Source organism: Parus major, chromosome Z, assembly GCF_001522545.3.
Source record: "Parus major isolate Abel chromosome Z, Parus_major1.1, whole genome shotgun sequence".
In the NCBI taxonomy this organism is placed as follows: domain Eukaryota; kingdom Metazoa; phylum Chordata; class Aves; order Passeriformes; family Paridae; genus Parus; species Parus major.
Window position 1 is genome coordinate 61,004,063 of NC_031799.1, and position 15,126 is coordinate 61,019,188.

Here is a 15,126-nt window from a genome sequence, read left to right on the forward strand (position 1 = left end):
CTTTGTGAATTTGTGGTCATGCTATCTGACTGCTACTTCTAGCAAATATAAATTTCATTCCTCCCCTAAACATCCATATATGTCTCTAGATGATGGATTCAGCAAAACAGCATTATATTCTTGTCAGGGCAACTGTAACTCCACTGATGTTCAGAGTATTCTTGCTGTGATTTTTTTTATTTTTTTTTTTAAACTAAGTCTTTGCTTCATGTTCATATTTCAGTATCTGTTCTTATTATCTTAACCTTGTAAATCTACTGTTAACATAGTGTGTGGGATTGTCATTCATTATATGATTCTCTAAGGTTTCAAATTTATTGGTTCAGGGTATTAAAACACATGCATGATTTTAGGACACTAGTCTCATACTTAAACAGTGACTTTAAAAGCTTTGTTGGATGCACACTGGAGTTCCTAAATTTTTGCCAAGACTGACTGTACGAGAAATTGTTTGAATATAAGTGTTTTAACGACCATATTGAAATTAATGTGCATGAAGGTCCATAAGTAAAGACTGCTTAATGCATCAGAGTTCAGTTATCCATGGCTCATCAAAAGCTATTTAGAACTCTATTCTAGTTACCAAAAATATTTCATTCTGTTTTGAAATATGCAAGAAATTTTGTTCTAAATATTTGTTTAGAGTTACAGTTATGCACATGTCAAATACATTTGTTTTGAACAATACATTAAAGGGAAAATCTGAAAATTGGATGAGACATGTAACATTTGAAACTTTTGTCTCGAAAACATGGAAGTATAAACTTCTTGCACCTTGTCATTGCCTGCAGTACTGTGTTTTTTCTCTATTGTTATGTCCCAGATCCAATTATTAGGCAAGTTACGCCTAACTTACCGCACCTGCTCACAATAAAAAATGGCCAACAGAATATTTCTCCTGTATCTATCCGATGATTCTTAAGTCATCATACTACAAGAGGAGTATGTTTTTGTGGTTACCTGTTTATTTACCTTAAACAAACATGGTGTTTTATTCTTAGCCTATCTTTGATGAAAAGCATGCATTGAAACTCTTACTGAAATGTATGTTCTCAACCTATGAAGTAAATTTAAAGCATTTTTTATAGCTATTTTTTTCAAGTAAATGTTACTTTGTGGTGTTACTGAGAGTCTTTTCAGAATGAGTTGGAAACCAATTTGAGAAACGCTTACTCATTCCCTGTGCTGAAGAAGTAGCTGAAAATGATAGTTGAACTCAGAGAATTAATTACTAGACAAACAAACAAAAATAGTATAGAAAAAATAAGAACAGTAAAACTTATTAAAGTTTAAATTACTAATTTGTTTCATGTTTATGGGCAAGAACTGTAAAGATTTCATTGTAGTGGTCTATATAAAATGAATAGAAATGAAATTGAAGAAGAAATGCCTTATTAAATTTTTACTACATTTTTGACCAGGTGAAAATGTGTGAGCTCTGGTGTTGAGAGAGAATCTGTTATAGAATAGTCCTTATTTCAGCCACAGTGATTGTGACTTTACCTAAAGTCTGTCAGGAAAAATAAATATGGGGAAGCTTACCTTGATAATTGCTATGCTGTAACTTCGTACAACATCAGTGATTTGTATCCAAACCAGCAGCATCTGCCACATGATGTAGATGCTGACACAATTATATAAGCATACACAGGCACATGCAGCTTGCAATACAATATATAGAAAGACCTAGCCCATAAAAGTCGGTTAGAACATTAACTTTGAAACAAAGTACTATTTTTTTGCTCTGCAGAATGAAATACAAAGTCCCAAAGATACCCAGATGAACCATTTCCTGGCTGCACAAGAAACAGACCAAGGCATGTCTAAAATGCAACTTGCCAAAATGAAAAATGTTATTATAAAACATATGTATTTTACTGCGGTAAGTAACAGTTGGTGCTTTACTAGCATTATGTATTTTATATACGTAATTATATATTTTTATATTAACTGTATTAAAAACCTCTATCATTATAGAATTGAGCCAATAAAGTCGATACTTTAGATACTGCCTTTTAGCCTGCAATATTTAATAATCCCATTTTTATCACATCTGCCATTAGTTAAAATAAAACTTACTAATGGCAGTTCATTGACATGGGTGTGTTGAAGACACACTGTACTACTTAAAACCTTGGTGTAATAGATGAGGTAATTGGTAGCAAATATTGTTCAACAAAACGTCTTTGAATTAGTGTCTTTCTATGATTTTCCGGTTACCTAGCTAACTTACGGTAAGACATTTTTCAAAATTGTAAAGCTAGTATTCTGTTGACTCACATGAATGTTTTTTATTACAAGTCGAAAGTAGAGCTAATGCACTCCTGTGGTTTTATGTTGTCACAGATCTAATCCTGGAAAAATTGCTACATTAGTAGTTAACACCATTATTTTGAGTCAAGAAAAAGCAACTGACTACCTTGACTTAGGATATATTGTCTCTGTAAGTTACAGTGATGCAGATGATGGTGTCTAAGTATATTTTTAGGAGCTTGTTTACATGAAGCTCTGTAAGTTTTCAGTGGTGGAAGAATTAAAAATTTTAAGTCCTCAAGGTACACACAGTATTTAAACACAAGATGACAAATAGAAGACTCATGCTGCTTAAATCTGTGCACCATCAAATGCTACATCTTTTATCAGTGACATTTTATCAAGGCTATACCCCTCTACATACATGTAAAATATAAATTTGTTGTTAACTTTTCATGTATTTTAGGTACAGCAAGTGCTCTGGTTCAAACTATTATGTAGCAATGTGTGTATGGATTAACACTTCAAAGATGATCTCTCCTAAGGATATTTTAGTAACATGTTTTAAGATTGTAATACTAGGCAATAACTTAATATAGATAAAATACATTTTGTACCTACTACCATATTTTTGCATGCAAGAGGAATCCAAAGTTGGCATTTTGCCACAGAAAAGCTGAAAACTTTTAGTTCTTTAATATCTAATCTAGGAACACTCTTATTACAAAACAACCAAATAGCAGCAAACAGGCAATAGCAGAGGAAAATGGGAAGGAAAATTTTCCCGTATTTTACTCCTTTTAAGTAATTTGTCCCCTATTTCATAATTTAAGCATCCAGAAGACAAATCAAAATGCTATGTTGTGTTTCAACTACATTTAACAGAAGTTGTCATTTGGGAAGTCTCATGCACTATTTATTGAATATATTGACTGTTATCCAGTGTGCAGGTTAACTTTATCCTGTTTTACAGACTATTAAGCACAGACTTATGCAAACAGACCACCTGAACAGCTGCAATCCAGAGGTAAGAGTTATAAAAAAAGAGGGCAAGTTATGCATATGGAATTTTATAGTGAAGTTAGACAAACATACTTTAATTGCAAAATTAGCTATCAGAAAAACAGTTATAGATTTTGGCTATTCAAAACTGTGATAAATTGATATTGATGCATTAAAGAGCATCACTGAATGTTGTTTGTTCTTGTGATACTTTCAGTACTGTCCCTGTTACTACAAAGAAACTGCTTAATCCTGCTAGTTAGGAGAACCTTACCTATTAACATTAGGAAAAAAAAACCCACAAAGATATCCTAATGCGATTTAAAGCAACTTAAATTACTCAAGCACTGTATATATGCAGTAGCAATTAAGAGAGAGCATACACATTTTTTAGGACTGCTCACCTTTTTCTAATAGAGACAGATTTTAGCTACAGGTAGGCTGACTATAAAAAGAAATAGTACTTGTTCTTTCAGCACATGCCTGATACTTCATCATGTGGGTTTCCAGAGTCAGCTGAAGCACAGATTGCATGTAGAATGCTTTATGTTTTTCAGTCGTGTTTTCATAATCACTTTGACTTAATTCCTTTTTTTGTAGTATTTAATTTCTCTTTTTTTATTTCCATTAGCCAAATAAATGCCAAAGAACAGGTACAGGCAAATTAATACTTTTAAATTTTTGCCTTGTATATCTATAATATTAAGACTAAATCTATGAACAGTGTTGCCTATTTAGTACTCAAAAGGCATTTAGTACTCAAAAAGCATTTTATACAGTGGCCATGAGCTACTAGTACTATTTTATATGGTAACTCGTTTTACTTAAAAACAAAACACTTAAAAGTGTGTGTAATCCTCCTGTATTGGTAACTGAAGATCTGGTACCTTCATGAGCCATACTACATAAATAGTTACTTGAAATAATTTTATTTTTTTTTTCTAATTTCTTTCTATGGACAATAAGTGAAGAAGAAGAAAAATATTTTTAAAACACGAACAATAAATATACTTTTGTCATGGACCAACACCATCTGATCTGCAAAGTGTTGTGTATGTTTCTGCTCCTGAAGAGGTTTATGTTACTGTGTAGTTTATTGAATTAATGGGATAAAATTTATCTTTCTCACCACATGTTAGCTGAAATTCTTTTCCTTCACTCTTAAGAATGATATCGTTTTTTGCTTGGAAATTTTAAGCCTAATTGGAATACTTCTCTTACTGTTCTGCCACTTTTACTGCTTTATGGAACATTCATTGCTAGCCTTTATATGATATGTGACTTCTATAGTCAGTATATCTATGGCTTTTATAAGCAGCTCCAGTAAACATTTCCGGTAATACTGATGAAGTAAAATCAAACCTACAAACAAAATTACATGTTCGATCTGCCTACTGTATTTTGTCATCTCAGTTTGCATCTGCTAGGAAGGCTTAGCTCAGCTGTTTGTTCTGTTCCATCATCATACCAAAAATATTTATTTCTCTTTTATCAGCTTTTCTTCCACTAAATGTAAAATGTGAAAGATTTATTGCATGGACCTTCCTATTCCATTTGTTGCTGCTCAAAGTCCTAATGATTGTACCAGCAGTGCTTCACAAGAAATAGCTGATTCCTCAAGCCAGTGAAGCTTCAATAACTTATTGAGTATTAAGTATCTTCAATAATAGGTGTCTCCTGATCCTGACAAAAGTTTGTTGCCTGAGTTTTGTATCATCCTTCTTTACATCTTAGAAATGTGCTGAACCAGTCTCTAGTTTCTCTCTGACTTGAATGCTATGCAAGAGGTACTGTCTTCCCAAAACAGCTTTGTTTTAGGGTGTTTTCAAAATAATGCATCAAGGTTACTGTTTCTTCTAGTACAGAATTTTCAAAAAATAAATGTTTCAGTTCCAATATATAAAGCTGGATGCTGGCGTGATCACTGGGTAAAGGTCAGTGGTAACATGCTTGTATATGCCCAATATACAGTCTTAGATCTTAAATCCAGGCAGCAGAGAAGTTCTTCTGTGACTGTCATTGAACACTTTATGATTGCTCTTTAGATATGCTGTTTGCATGTAATTAACATTACAAAAGTATGAATGCAACCATTATTTCCAAAGGAAATTTTAGTGGAGATTTTAATAGTGCATGTATGAATGAAGATTGAAATAAATGTGAGCTGCAAACACCAGATGCACAAAGACTTGATTAAAAGAAAATTATCTACATGAGCAGCTTTATTTATTGTTAATGAAACAATGACTTACATTAGGAATCTGAGATATGAGACATTTGCAGAGAAACTATCTATCTAATGCTAAGGTGGAGTTAATTCACTCTAGCTCTAGAGTGTGATTTAAGACTATAGCTGTGATTTAACCATGATTATAATAATTTCTTTCTGAATTTTTTTCATGTTTGAACAGAGCTCCTAATGTTTTTTATCTTATTACTGGAACATTTTTGGAAGCTATCTAATAGCAGTATATTTAGATTTCAAATCCACAACTGGACTCGAAGTCTGTGTTAATTTAAAATTCAAACTATTCATAAAAAATTGGTAACATATTTATATTGGATAATAGGAAAATTTCTCCCTGCAAAGGGTTGTCCGGATCTGGAAAATACTTCCCAGGGCAGTAATGGAGTCATCATCCCTGGAGGAATTTAGAAGATGTGTACAAGTGGCACTTACAGACATGGTTTAGTGGTGAGCTTGGGAGTGCTGTTAAAATTGGACTAAAATGATACTAGAATTCTTTCCCAACCTTAACAATTCTATCTAATGCACACTAAGATGCAGGAATTTTGGCAGAGATCTAAAAGTCAAAAGTTATCAGAGACAACAGCAACAATAAACTTATGTAACTGTGTCATTCACAGCAGTCCAATCAGTCTGACCATGCTTCTGTCAGCTATGCTTCCTTATCCCAAAATGAGGATAAATTTGAATTTACCAGAACCTCAGGCTCTGTGGTCAGACAAAAAAGGTGTACTTCAAAAGAGAATAACCTGGCAGAAGAAAGCCAAGCTTCAATTAGCAATACAGTTAAAACTGGCTTGTGCATTCAAGCTTTGGCTTGAACCTGAACTAGAGGAAAGATGTAAATAGCAATATAGTTGAGACCTTCAGTAGCTCATTAGCATCATTAATTTGTCATCTTTGGAAAGCTGAAATTACAGACAGTAACAGGGAAGTTGCAGAGCAGATACAGCATCTCATGGAAGCTATTGCATCTCTTTGGGTTCTCTGAAGCTGTAAAGTTAAGAGTTTTGCTGTCATGAGTAGCAAAGAGTATGACCGAAGTCCTGTGCCAGTAAGATCTTCTTGACTGAAATGACCCCTTCTGCTTGGAAATGAGAGTCTCTTTTCCCCTTTCTAGCAGGGATATAAGGTGGAATAGAATAACCTCCATGTCTTAGTCACATCACCTATGGCTACTGCAAAAATTAATTCTATCCTGGCAAGGAGCCAGGATATGTAATACCAACATTCTACTTAGAGATTTCCTATGTCAGCTAAGTTGGTTAGTGTAATTTAAGCTGTTATATTTTTTTTACAATGATACCTCATTTCTAGGTTAGAAGTACTGACTGGTCCAGGGGCACCTGGTCTATACTTCAAGGATTAGTGGAAGAGGACTTACTTCATGATGTAGTCACAGAACTTGCTGCAGGCCAAATATGCAGTGCACCTCCTGTGCAACTTCTTCACCCTCTTCTAGAACATGTCCTATCGGTGAGAGATGGAGACTAAAGTATTATTAAAAATAAAAGCAATAAATGGAAGTATTATGATCTTTGCTTCTGATATTGTATTTAGTAGTTTTTAGTGATGCATTCACTCTTTTTGTGCTCATCAGTGTGCTTGTAAAAAGAAGAAATAATTTTAAAAGGGTTTTTTTTTCAAATTAGTATTTATTTGCAAGCCAAATTAATGCTTTAAATATTGTGGAAGACCTGGCCACAAATATTTTTTGTTACTTTTAGAAATAGCACTATGCTTGTATGCCATGGATCGATTGAGAAGATTTGCTCTAAACAGTGGTGTATTAAACTGGAATATCACACTAGAGCAAGTTCTGCTTTTTCTCTTCCCTTTTTTTTTAACTATGTATTTTTCTCCTTGGAGTTGTGCATTAAATTGCATGTTACTTCAGTGATTAATTTTGTTCACTTGGGACTGTAAAGATTAAAGGAAATAAATAAACTCTTAGTGATTGGAGATATTATAGATATTTGACTGGTCTGAAGTCAATATTATTTTCTCATTTTACTACAGGGAAATACTGATGCAGTATTTTTTGGCAAACTTTGTCATGTTTTTTACCTTGTTCTTCACTGTAATCCTCCCTGGAAGTCCCCATCTATGTTAAAGTATTACTTGGATCTTCTTCAGTGTCCTATTTGTAAGAAAGGCACATGGTCCTTAATAGAGATGCTTGTAAGGTAAGAAAGATTAATGAGGTACTCTATACAATAATTATCTTATTCTAAACTCAAGGACAGCAGAGCAGAGTTGGCATTCTATTGCATCAAAGTCCTGTTTTCAACAGAACATGTTACCAGTATGTGAAAGTCTAGAATTGTAACAGATTTGGATATTGTGCGTTATGTTTCAAAAAGTGTTCGCTCACAGGCAGATGGAATGTTTTTGAAAGAAAAATAAATTTATTTTCTTAGTCTGTTTTATTTTTTAAGAATTACTTTATTTCTTATGCTCTTTGCAGAGTATAGTAATCTATGTACTCTTGCTGGTTTTGTGTGTATACATATAAATAAATGCCTGCATGCACGTATCTTCAGTCACAAAGCACATTCAAGGCTTATCTTACCAAACATGATGTTTCATGTTGTATTTCCATTTTAATTGTAACCTTTACCATCATTTTGAGGAAGTCCAATTATATCTTACCTACATCTACAAAGACAAGACAGTGTTCAGGAGCTGTTTGGTTAGTCTCTGCTTTATCTTGCAAACTCATTTTTTGTAATTTGTATCAACAGAAATTAATTCTTCATTTGGAAAAGAAACTATACTTCTTATTGCTGTGATAAAACCTTAAGTAAAATTTAAATACTTTGATAGAACTGTGATTACAGATACATGAATGTGTATGATTGTAAGCACGTCTTGAAGAACATGAAAGAGAATTTGTCTTTTTGATGAAGTGTTTTGGTTTTTAGTACTTTCTGGAGAATATGAATAATAACAAGAAGTTGTATACCTGGTTGTAGTACTCAAAATTCTCAAAAAAAGTGTTTGCATGTTACTTGAGAATGATTTCCATTATTTGACTATCTCCATAGTTTGACTATCTGTAGTCCCACCAAGTAGTCCCATCAAGTTCTATTGTCTGAACAGAAGTTTGTAGGATGTTACCATGTCTATAAAATGCTACAAGATTACCCTATATTTAGAAGATTTTAAAGAAGTTCTGTTTAATATAATAATTGCACAATATATCAAATAGAGCCAGAAAAATGAAATCTACTTAAATTATTTAGTTTACACTATAATACAAAACCTTCATCTGGAACAAAAAAGCTCAGTCACAAACATGCGGTTTTATTTATTTTTTTTTATTTTTGGAGGGGGGTTTGTGGGTTTTGTTTGTTTGTTTGTTTTCTTTTGAAAAAAGCTTTAAAACCAGAAAATTAGGCTTTAAAATGTTGACTGTTGCTGGGGGGAGTAAGCTATTTCCTTGTCAAAGCAGACCAGATTCAAAGCTGACTTTTGTGCCAATAGATTATCGGTTATTTCTGTCATACAAATGGAATTTTTCATTTTTTATTTTTCAGGTCTTGCCTTTATTGCGAAACAGCTTGTCATACAGTCACAGTTTCAGGGACAGAAGATGAACTGAGGATAGTTCATAAAACATTATTGAAGTTCTTCTTTGATTTAGTAAAAGGTGAAGTAGAGTTTCTGACAAAAAGGTAGGGTTTATAGAATAATACATGCATTTAGTTTTTTATTTACAGCAGCTTGTATCCTGATTTGTGTATATCCCTGATAAGATACTGCTCTACAGAGCAGTTTAGCAGTTCTGTTTATGTCTTTCAATTCTGTATTTGTTTATTGTAAGTTCATAGGGTTTTTTCCTAATCATGTTCTAAGAGCTCTTGCTTTTCCCAGTCTGTTTTTTCAGTAAGCATTTAATTTTGCTCATTAAGTGGTATTTTCAGATTTACAGTACTTTGGTGTTCATTCTTTCAGGTAGACAAGCAGCAGCATTTTGAATATACTGATTTATATGTTTGATTTTTTTCAGTTCAAGTAACTGTTATATCCCTATTACCTTAGGGAGACAATTACCTTTCCTTGGTTTATGAAGTATAAAAGAAGTCTAGGTTTTGCTTTGCCTTTATATAGTAATGGTGGCCTTTACTTCATGTAAATAGTGGCACAGTATTAGCATTCCCCAGTTCTAACAATAAAAGTCATCATCATTGTACTTAATCTTCATCAGAAATTGTGCCTGATCTTCCCATAGTTGAAAATCACCAAATCTGTGTGCACTTTGAATGAAGACAAGGTTTCTGTCTGGTAACTATAACAATCAAAGTAGCATAAAGCTTTATTTTTTTTCTCTTTATTTTTTTCTTTTTTTTATTTTTCTTTTTCTTTTTTTTCTTTTTTTCTTTTTTCTTTTTTTTTTTTTTTTTACAGTTTGGTTGAAGGAACGAATTCTCAGCATCAACAAGTCTTGCCAGAGACAGTTCTTCTGAAGACATTCTTGCTTGAAAGTGGAACCACAGTGCTTTTTACCAAACACATAAATATTCTAGCAGATTGGGTCATACTTTCCCATAGAGAATTGAACGGAAAAAATGATGTGAGTGTGAATTTTATACTTTAAAATAATGAAGACTGACACCTTTTTTTAAAGTCATCCCTTTGTTCATTCTTTTGTGAGGAATTATATGTAAGTATCACAGCTGCTTGTTATAGCTGCCTTTTGTTGTGAAGCGTGCTGGTTTTTGCTCCACTAAAGGAAATGAATTGATCCATAAGATTCTTACATAGATATGTAGAGAAGAAACGAGTCATGAGTAGCTTGTTGGCTACATTCAGATGTTCACATGCCCTTACCAGCAGGTATTACTGTAGTTATTAGAGACACCAGCTTAACACATTCTCTCAAACAATATGAGCAAAAGAAGTGATTATCTTATTTTACACTGACAGGATTCAGGAAATGTTTGAAAGAGAAACCTAACAAAACTAATACTTTTTTTTGTTGTTTGCTATAGATATGCATTGTTTCACTGTAATAAAATGCCCCGGTTTTCTTCCTAAATCTTTTAGTTCCATTCAGTGTATTTCCTAGGATTTAGCATAAAAATGGAATTGAAGGCAACTTAATTGCTATTCTGTGACCTGCTGGCCAGCAGGACATTGACCTGAAAGATACTAAGTGTCCTCTATACCACCTATTTCTTTTCAGAAGCAAGAGGCCTTGTAAAACATCTTTGACTTCTAGATTCTCACATAAAATAAAACCTAACTGCTGTCTCTGCATTCTCTTTTAAATTATTGTGAGAGCACAGAATAAATAGGTACTCCATTCACTTTTTTCACACAGTAACAGAACAATAGAAAATCAAGTATTTCAGGGAGAAAAAAGCACTTTCAATATAATATCTAGTAGTTATTCATTATGCTATGAAAGCGAAAGGATTAAACATAATGAGAGCTTCACTCATCGTACCTAGCCAGACCTCCTACCTTTTTTGAGGGCTATCAAAGCAAGACATTGTGAAACGGTGCTGCTTTTTATCCTCGGTCAAGATATTTAAAAAATGCCTAAAATTAGGCTTCTATACCCATATTTATATTTAAGCAACCTATCTTTTCAAAGGTGCTGAGCAGCAAGCAGGCTTACATGCAGTTGGTATCAGTAGCCATTCTGTTTCTTTGGAAAATCACACTGCTTTCATATTTTTCCTGGTGTTGAATCTGCAGTTTAAGTGTAGGGTACCATTTAGTTTTTTCTGCTATGCCTTCCTTTGACAGGTTCCAGCACTGTAAGCCATGCCTTTCTCATAAACCTTTCTTTGCATTGGCAGAATAATCAGTTTTGTCAGACTGCACTAAATATATGAAAAAGAAGCTAAATCTCCCCACACAATGTAAACCAGAGAGATCTGCCTCTTGTTTAGATTATACTTTTTTTTTATATACACATATATATCAGAATTGTCATTTTAGCACAAATCCTGGATGTCTGTTGCTTTCTCACATCAATCTTATACACTGTAGTGTAAACTGTCCTACAGAGATGAATTCTAGCCTTAAAAAGCAGCTTGTTGCCTTATAATATCTGTAATGTATTATGTTCTTTTCTAACAGCTTTGTTCCTCATATTTATTTATCTGTTGCACTTTCTTTCCCATTGCATTTTTGGAAAAAATGATCTCTAAACCAAAATACCACATTTTTACAATCCAACTCATTAATCCCTTCATTCACTCTCAGTCATGTTACACTAAAACTTGGTATTTTTCTGTATTTTCAGAGACTAATTTTAAAATTCCACTACACAGTTTAAAATGTCATTCAGAAAATCAAAACAGCGAAACCTCCCTAGCTCTGCAGACAGAAGTGTGTTTTCTCCTTCCTTTTTTTATCATTTCAGGGGTACATAAATAAATACACAGTGTTCCCATGTCATTAGAGGTAGCATACAGGGTGCAAAAATTGTCCTTCCTGTCTTCAGTTTGTGAGGAGTGAGTCATTACCTGGTTTTTGGTTTGTGGTTTTTTAAAGCTGTTTGCTTAAGAGGTAACAAACACCTTGACAAGAAGCATGTAGGGCCATTCAGAAACCTAAATGAAAAGAACAATTTTGGGTATTGTTACTGTCTGCATGTGGTTTGTGGCACATTGTAAAGGGGTGGCCATATTTGTCAGTGCACCTAAGTGTTTTAGCTTGTGTGAAGAAACAAACATGCCAGTTGTGCTTTACCAAAGTTCTCTACAGTTCTTCAGCAAAAATATCTACAAGTGGAAACAGAGGAATAATTTTAAATAAATTTGTTCTTTGAGATTATCTAATACTGTATTTTCTAACTGTTAAAAATGGGCAGTTATTAATTTTTTTAGCTTTCTAGAATCAGATTCTCTTTGATTCAAACAGATTGCAACAAATAAGCGCTGGAGTGCAGGGAAAATATCTGTGTATGTTTCCTCTCTTCTGGTACTGAGTTGTTGTAAAATTATGGTTTTAATTATGTGTGTAAGCACACCATATGAAAGGAGCAGTCCAAAAAAAAGAGAAAAACAAAGCATGAAGTTGAGTACATTTGTTTTCTGGATGTATTTTAGAAGTAGCAGAACAAAAATAGTGACAGGAAATTGGATGTCCTCACTGATCACTGGGTTAATCTGTTGGGACAACTTGGCGTAATAATATTGATACACTACTCTTGTAGTTAAAAATGCAGTACCAAAGAACATAAGCAATTTCCTATTATTTACTCTCCTCAAATCAATTTTTAATATAATTCTAAAATAAATTAACATTTATTGTTTGTTATATTATTTAAACAGGTTTCATGAGAGAACTTCTGGTCAAAGTTCATTGAATCTAATTTCTTAATTCAGTTTTAGAATTTACCAGGGAAAGTGTATGTTGCTTACAATACTTCTAGTTGCATTGAACTATTGCATGGTTTTTCACAATGTCACAGATGGTATCAGAAATGCTCTTCATCCCTAAAAATACCGGTAGGGATTTAAAAAAAAATCTGTCTTACATAGCCTGACAAAAAGGTGACAAAGGCATTAATTCAGGTTTTTAGTTGCACAGTATGAATTCGTGTGGTGTAGAACCAAATGTCTTTCTGGTCTGTCACTTTCAGTAGCTTTTTTGGAAGTATGTTTTAGGCATTTGCAGAGTACCACATTTACAACATATGAAGAAAGAACTCTTATTTAGAGTTCTAAAATAACTCAGTAATGCAAAGTTTAAAAAGTTAAAATTAATTTTCCTGTAAGACCTTTCATGTGCAAAAACACACTGTGAAACTCCTGCCACCACAGCACTGTATTTGACTTGACAAAGCATTGAATGGAACAGCAATGTAGGAATTGCATTTGCTAAGCTAACAGATACCAGTTGAAGTGATGTGACCTTTGTATGCTAACACAGTCAATAGCTTCTTTCCCACTTCTATGCTTTTCTTAGTGACATAGCTTTGATTTTCAACAATAAGAACAAGGAAGTGGATTTTGAAAAGAGGTTTCACTGCATCTTACTTGATTAGCTGTACATGGTGTAGTGGGTTGATCACAGCTGGCAGGTAGTCCCCACCATGCAGCGGGTTGAGGGAGAGAATCAGAAGGACAGAAATTAAAAAATGTGTGACATTATATAAATACAGTTTAATAAGCAGAACAAATACATACTCACAAGCAACGCAAAATAAGGATTCCATTCAGTGCTTCCCATCAGCAGATGTTCAGTCACTTCCTGGAAAGCAGGGTTTCATAAAACGTGGCAGTTACTAGGCAAGGCAAACACCATGACTTCGATCATCCTCCCCTCCTCCTTTACACTTTTTACTGCTGAGCACAATGTTTTGATCATGTTGGGTCATGTGTCTTAGCTGAGGCCCCTCCCAGCTTCTTGTTGTAGGGGCAGAGTGGGAAAAAAGAGGTCTTGGCACTGTCATACACAGTAGCAAATTACAAGTTTAATGGAAATGCTTGGGGTTTTCTGCCTTTTTAATACCACATGTGTTTTCATTACTGTATTTGTATTGTTTTGTGGTTGAATTACTACGTTTTTATTATCATCTGTGTCACAGTCTCTATTGTTCATAAGTATGTCTGTTTCATTTACTGATGGTCAAACTGATTTTGGTGCTTTTCAGCTCCTAAGGAATAGTGGTAAATTATTTTAAACCAACTTTGAATGTATTTTGTTCTCAAAGGAGTATCAGACAAAACATTGACTGTGGTGTGTACACAGTATGGTTATTTCTTACCCAAAATTGTCTGGTTTCAAGTACTCACTATCTTTCACAAGATGCCATGTATCAATTGGTGCTCTAGTGTAACAGTAGTAATTCTGTGGTAGACCCCTAGATCAGATGAATTTCATGTGTTCCTACTGTGGTGCCTGTGTTCTTCCGAGCTGTGCTGTGCATTCAAAACATCTGGTGGTATATGTGGTAAGAGGAATAACTTACTACAGAGGAATTTTATTAAGTATTTCTACATGGCTCAGAAAGGTATGTAGATAGATGTGACCTTGCACAGAGTAATTCATACGGTAGAAACATTGCTTTACCTCTATTGATTAAGTGCTCACATTGGTGAATAAATGCATTCTTCTGTCTCATGGTGGTGTCTGGATAGCATGTTAAATTCCTGTGTATTGTCTTGATGCCTCCTGAAGAAAACACACTTCAGCTTTCCTTGTCATGAAATTTCCACAGGATCACTGAAAAAGCTGAGTTGGAAGGGACCCATAAAGTTTTGGTTGGCTTTTTGTTGGTTTGGCTTTTTGTTTGTTTGGAGTTTGTTTTTTTTGTTTTGATTCTGGGGGGTTTTGTTTTGTTGTGTGTGTGTGTGTGTCTGTGCCTGTTCAAGGTAGAAAATGGTAAGGCCAATATTCAAAAGTATGGGGTTTTTTCCTAAATTGGCAGCTGCTCGTCTCTTTGGAATTTTTGGTAGCTGAAGAAAGTTTCCTTTTCCAAAGTGATTGCTGAAGTTTCTCTGTGCAGGAAACTGCATCCTTTTCCATTCTGTCCATCCATTACCTACTCACAAAAACAGCTTTAATTTCATGATGAAATCTTTAGAAAAGGGGAATGCTAATAGAGCAGGGAGAAAAAAATCCCTGTAATTGTCAAATTAAACACAAAGCTAACTGGA

The 15,126-nt window shown here is 33.9% G+C and overlaps 1 protein-coding gene across 2 annotated transcripts in view; it reads left to right on the forward strand.

Moving 5' to 3' along the window:
- Positions 1-15,126, forward strand: part of SLF1 (SMC5-SMC6 complex localization factor 1) — a 33,339-nt gene that overhangs the window by 7,075 nt on the left and 11,138 nt on the right. For both annotated transcript variants that reach the window (XM_015652523.2, XM_015652525.3), the window contains 6 exons: positions 1,751-1,882; positions 3,227-3,280; positions 6,821-6,979; positions 7,523-7,689; positions 9,043-9,180; positions 9,914-10,079. In XM_015652523.2, the coding sequence (XP_015508009.1) occupies positions 1,751-1,882; positions 3,227-3,280; positions 6,821-6,979; positions 7,523-7,689; positions 9,043-9,180; positions 9,914-10,079 (816 nt within the window). The remainder of the gene's footprint in view (positions 1-1,750; positions 1,883-3,226; positions 3,281-6,820; positions 6,980-7,522; positions 7,690-9,042; positions 9,181-9,913; positions 10,080-15,126) is intronic.